General features: G+C 51.7%; 1 protein-coding gene across 1 annotated transcript; it reads left to right on the forward strand.

Moving 5' to 3' along the window:
* The first annotated feature begins 222 nt into the window (after positions 1–222).
* Positions 223–1632, forward strand: LOC123038953 (uncharacterized). Its single transcript, XM_044462320.1, has one exon. It carries the CDS (start codon positions 223–225, stop codon positions 964–966), a length of 744 nt encoding a protein of 247 aa, XP_044318255.1. The 3' UTR covers positions 967–1632.
* The last annotated feature ends 4698 nt before the right edge of the window (positions 1633–6330 follow it).

Genomic DNA, 6330 nt, shown 5'->3' on the forward strand with positions numbered 1-6330 from the left:
AAAACTCAGGGCTTAGCGCTGAACAGGAGGACTCCTCCGCCGGGATCGTGTTCATGCATGTTTGTTGCAGCGTACGCGAGTTCCCAGCGATCCACAATTCGAGGCGTGGTTTCTGCTGGATTCAGATTTATTTGCTGCGTCACCCTCGGCTAGCTGCTGATAATCTGCATGATCTTCTCCGTCAATCAAAGCTTTATTAGCAATTCGTGCGTACGTCTTTCCATGGAGGACGGGAGGATCCAGACCACGCCGAATCTGCCGCAGGAGATCTTGATGGCCATCTTCGCCGCATTTGAAATCCCCGACCTCCTGCGTGCTGGCTCCGTATGCTCCTCCTGGCGCTTCGCCTACGAAACCCTGCGCAACCACGGGCTGTACAACCAGTCCCAGACGCCATGTCTGCTCTACACCTCCGAGTCCGACGGCGAGAGCACCGCGCGCCTCTACAGCCTCGCGGAGAAGAAGGCGTACAGGCTGACCCTCCCGGACCCGCCCATCCGCACCAGGTCTCTGATCGGGTCCTCCCCTCAGGGCTTGCTGGTTACGGTCGACGACAGATCCGAGATGCACCTTCTCAACCCCATCACCGGTCAACAGATCGCCCTCCCGTCGGTGATCACCATCCGGCAGGTGAGCCCCGTATACGATGACTCCGGCGTCCTCCACATGTACAGATACCCGTCCCACACTAGACATACTGTTCTCGCTCTGCCAGCAAACCTTGCTCTTAGCGAGCTGCGGCACCAGCTCCATCACAAGGCTTTTGTGTTTCCTCTTTCCGATGATGATGCATCCTCATCCTCAGCAGCAGCAGGAGGACACATTGTGGTGCTGATCCACAACCCGTCTCGCCAGCTCTCCTTTGCAAGGGTAGGGGCCGAGAGCTGGACCTGGTTGCCACCACACACCTCCTATGACGACTGCATGTATAAGAATGGCCTCATGCATGCGGTGACTTCCAAGTGAGAAATCCATGGCTTCGATCTTGCCAGCCCCGCCCCTGTGGCCACCATGAAGATCATTATGGAGGGACCATTGACTTATAGATATCTTATTAGTATGTACATCATACAAGCCCCATGGGGTCATCTTCTACAGGTTTGGAGAAAATTTGGGGGTTGTGATTTAGGAGAGACGCCCCAGTCATCTGTGTTTTGGATTACCGGCAAAATTAGAGTATATAAAGTTGATACCGTGGCGAACGAACTCGAGAGAACCAGTTGCTTGCGCGGCCATGCGTTGTTCCTTGGGCATAATCAGTCGCTTTGTCTTAGTACCGAAGAATACCCGGCTCTTAAGGCAAACCATGCCTACTTCACCGACGATTGCAGATATTGGACAATGGGACTTCAGAATAATCGCCGTGATATGGGAATTCTCAACTTGGATGATAACAGCAGCGAGGAACTTGTGTCTCCTCACCTTTGGTCCAACCGTCCGGCCCCCATATGGATTACACTAAATCTCAGAGAGATAAACTTTAATTTGGATAATTAGTTTGGAGTTCTTCCTTTTGTAAGAAAAAAAAATCATCTAGTTCGTTAGTAATGGTGATGGTTCCTCATCTGGGTTTTACTATATGTACACTCCCGAAATTTCAAAGAGAATGCTGCAAGTTTATTCTACTTCTTGTGTAATTATCTGTTTTTCTTCTTGTAGTTCTCTGTTTTTCTTTTTGGTAATTCCTTTTGTTTCAAACACAAGCCGGTTCAATATTAGTACTCTTGTATTTTTTCGAAAAGGAGGAATACCCCCGGCTTCTGCAGTCGATGCATACGGCCACTTTATTAATTATTAGCACAAAACCTTACAAAGTCGTACAACAGTAAGACCAAAGCCACCATCTTCGCAACCTCTGTCGCTACTCCTATCTAACTGATGAAGGGGCGCTGATGGTCTGGGCCTAATACCAAACAGACCTCGCAGCCAAACCTAACATCTAAGACCTGAGGTCCCAACCTGGACGCCTACCGGGTATGGGCACCTACCAGTCCGGCGTGCTCCTCAACCAGGCCGCCCGCCGGTATGAGGCCGCCACAACCACCTACCACATATCCATCTTCAGAGCTGTACTGTTGTAACGGCCTTGCCCGGTCTCGCTGCCGCCGACGCCACCACGACGCCAGACAGCGTCGACCTCCTGCGCGTGTCCGTCACCACACATCTGATGCCAAGCCTCCGCTACTCCATGCCGCCAAGAGCCGCCGCCAAGAATATGTAGACCGAAACACCGCTCCACCGAAGGGAGGCAGCATACCCCCACCCCTCACCAGCAGACCCTTCCATCTGATCCCAATGTCCTTGGCGTCGCCTCCAGGAAGGTTACGGTGCACAGGACGCCGCCGACGCCCGATCCGCATCGGATCTTGGGCTTTCACCCGGACATGGGTTGGAGAGGAGAGATGGTGCCCTCAGCAACGCCCCCAAGGAGGAAAGCGGCGCCAAAAATCGGCGTCGCCGCTGCCGGTCAGCCTAAGGCAGCCAAGGTTTCCCCCGGACACCGATCTGCTCCACCAGAACACACCGGAGGTGGATCCGGCAAGATCCAAACCGAACCGGGGACTGGGAAGGGATGCATGGAAGGGAGAGGGGCCGCCGCCAAGGACCGGCGCCAGCACGGATCGGGACAGATCGAGCCCGCCGACACAGCCCGCCGGCTGCACCGTGCCCATCCCGCCGCCACCATCATTGGGAGGCCCTCAGGCGGCGGCAGAGGGAGGGGAGGCGAGGGGGAGGCACGGCGACGGCGCTAGGGGGCGTCACCACCACGCCAGATCCACCTTCCTCGCCGCCAACAGAAGCCGGCGGGCCAGATCGGGCGCGGACCAAATCTGGCGCCTAAGCACCCGCACGCCTACGCCGCAGCCACGGCCGGCCAAGCTCCAGGCCACGCCACTCCACCCACCACCAGAAGCAGGAGGGGGGCTGCCACCCCACCCCGACGCGCCGAGAGTACAGGACTCGCCGGCGCCGCCGCATCGGCCGGACGGCCGAAAAAACCGCCAGCCAAGGAGGCGCTGCAAGGGCTGACGGAGGAGGAGCGCGAGACGGAGCCGAGGGCCGCCGGGGAGCGCCGCAACGGCCGCAGCGCCGGAGGCCGAGCCTCCCCCACCTGGAGCCCTCGCCGTCGGGAACGACGCCGCGCGCGCGAGCGGGAAGCCCCGCCGCCGCCGTCCGCCGCGCGGGCTTCGCCCGGCAGTTTCCTCCGGCGGCGGCGCGGCAGGGGGAGCCGGGGAGAGGGGGTGGCGGCGCGGCGGGCTAGGGTTCCCCCGAGTCGCCTCCTAGGCGACGCGGGGGACGGGGTGAACCTTGTCTGACCCCCTGAATTGCAGGTCCTTAGTACTCTTGTATGAAGATAATCCCCGTGTTTGATCGTTTTATGCCAGTCTTTCTTCTTAGCCAACAGCCCAACACTCATAATAGGCCAGAGAAGTATAATGCAAACATGTCGTGCGAAAAATCTGATGATTAAACTTAAGAGGTGATTTGTGCGGCTTGCAGTAGTATACATTTCTTAATGGTCCTTTTACAGTAGTGGTCCTTGTACTCTAATTTAACTTACTAAATCTTCTTACACACAATGACATGTGCCGTCCTGACCACCTCTAGTACCAGAGCAATCAGAGGTCATTGACACTGCCGTCATTGTTGCCATCACCGAGGTTGTTGTCGTGGCTATCGACGAGGGAATTATTGCATACGTTGTCTTGTCATGCTTCGTCAGCATGCCTATAGCCAACGTCGTCGTTGGGGCCTTGTTCGTCGCAGGTTCAAGTCTTCCCTGTGCCTGTCGTCATGGAGGAGCATCTACACTGCTCAAATTTAAGGAGGTGGGGAGAAGTTTGAGGAGTAACTCCTCAAATTTTTAGAACTAAACTTCTAAGGAAATGGTTAGGTGGGAACTAGCTGAAAGTTTAGATTTCAGGGAGTTAAAGATCTAGAGAAAGGACCAGAGATGCTCTGAATTATGAAACCGGGTGTTCCAACCCCTCAAATTCGAAAAAAGAAACAAACAAATAAATTCTAGGCCACTTAAACTTCCTACCGTCTTAATACTGTAGATGCACTATTTAACTGTCGGGAATGCAAACCTAAATTAGGAAAGAAAATCTCTGGCTTCACAACCAAGATCAACAGCATTATCGACGAAGCAGTCCTGGTTCATCACCGGTAGGAAGAGTAAATAACATAGAACTACCACAATTCAAGTTAGGATCCCAAAAACTACCAATTTTCAAATTTGGACAAAAAAACTACCACTTTACACGTAATATGTTTAAGAAAAAACTACCGCTTTCTATTAGTTGGCGGTTGGGACAAAATTAATCACGATTTTGATAGGCATGGTACACCCGTCCTGGTTGACGTGGCAGAAAAGTCAAATCTGTTAGTGCATATATTTTTTCGATCATGTGGTATTTCTACTGGAATCATGTGATCTTGTGATACCCTTTGTGCCCATGTGATCCTTCACCACCCAGTTCCAAATACGTGCTTCTTGATTGATACAAATCTTCTGCTGACTTTTTAAATCTTTATGACTGGCTAAATCACCAAATTAAGCACAGCAGGTTCCATGCGGACAAAAATGTGGATTGGTTTCGGAGCACGGCGAGCTTGACGCCCCAGTTTCTGTTAGAAGATCGCTGTTGCATGGATCGGAATACCGGATCCCATGCACACATGCTATAAATTAGACCACATTTATGGTGACGACAAAAGGCCCGGTCGAGATATACGTTGTCATCTAAATTAGTATGTATGTGCTCTGATCACTACAAATAAAATACAGTGTGAAAAACGCTCTTATATTATGAGAAGGAGGGAGTAAAAATTTGTTAGCTGCAGCCACTCATCAATTAGTAGTCTAGGAGTAGCTAATTAAGCAGGTGGGAATGATTGGGCAAAGCTGCATTGGAATAATTATCATCAACCTCCCGCTAGCTTCTGCGAGTCCCAACACAGACTGGAGAGAATTACCACCCGAATTCAGCCCTTTCCGTTTCAGTTTCAGTTTCGCTTCCGCGATCTTTCAGCATTCAAGTTTTGATGAATTTCGCATCGCAAAACAAAAATGCTGAAAGGTTTTTTTTATTAGACTGCACGTGGTATTTCTCATGTACCCGAATTACAGTCCTTATACACGGCCAGTTAGTGCACAATCAACACATCACCCTTGTCGGGTGGAATTACTGATATGAATTTATTCATCCCGGGTAGCAGCAGTGACGGCATCAGTGTGAAAATGTTGCGGGTTCAAACATACTAAACAATTAAATATGTCCTAATTATTAACACAAATATTAACTAATCTAAGGATGTAATCCAAAAGGTTATGAGGGCAGCTGACTCAAAGCCTACACATGGAATCGTTGGTGGGTAGCAGAATCCTATGTTGTTCCATGACATCATAAACTTGTCTGCTAAATAGGTAGGCATGACAAAGTATGGGAAGGTGAATATAGCAGAATTTGGAGGATAATTAAATTTGCCACCTATTACTTCGTGGTTTGATCATTTTCCCTGCCTTATACTCCCTTCGTCCAAAATTCTTGTCTTAGATTTGTCTAAATACCGATGTATCAAGTCGTGTTTTACTATTAGATACATCCATATCTAGACGAATCTAAGACACTATATACAAGGGTTTTTTTGGGTGGTTGTCTTGTAGAGATAAGGTAGACACTATACTCAAACATCCCTACAGTCATAGGCTCATAGTGCTAGAGTCACAAACGACAAGAGTGTCGTGGCCTCGTGGCCAGTGATTTCGAAGAGGAAGTCGAAGGCGTGAAACTTGTTAGATGTGTATAGCCCTTTTCGGTTTATCCCCATTGTATAAGAGGTTTCTTGCATTTTACCATACACATGTATATGTATTGGCCTTTGGCCCTTCTGTGAATGCAGTTGTCCATTATTTAACATGGTATCAGTTGCTAGGCTAGCTCCCTCCTCCCGCACGTTGCAACTCCGTGCATCTCGATCCTAGCCTACTTGCCTCCGGCCGCCGCAGGCTGTCTCCGGCCATCTGGCCACTGCCTCTCCGTCCAGTTCCCGTCCGGCCGCTGCTCTATCCGGTTGTCGCTGTTGCTGCCATTTCCCACTGCTCCTGTCCAGCTGCTGCCCTGCTTGGCCGCTGCTCTGTGCCGTCTCGTTCGGCTGATCCAGCTCTGTCCGGCCCGCCTCGCTCGGCTCCTCTGGCTGCTGCGGGCGCTGCCCTTCTCACCTCCTCCGTGCTGCAGGCGCTGCCCGCTTGGCTGCTGCTCGCCCGGCCGCTGCGGGAGCTGCGGGCTCTCGATCCCCTTTGGATAGATCCCCCTCCCGCGAGCG

This window comes from Triticum aestivum, chromosome 2B (assembly GCF_018294505.1).
Source record: "Triticum aestivum cultivar Chinese Spring chromosome 2B, IWGSC CS RefSeq v2.1, whole genome shotgun sequence".
Classification (NCBI taxonomy): Eukaryota; Viridiplantae; Streptophyta; class Magnoliopsida; order Poales; family Poaceae; genus Triticum; species Triticum aestivum.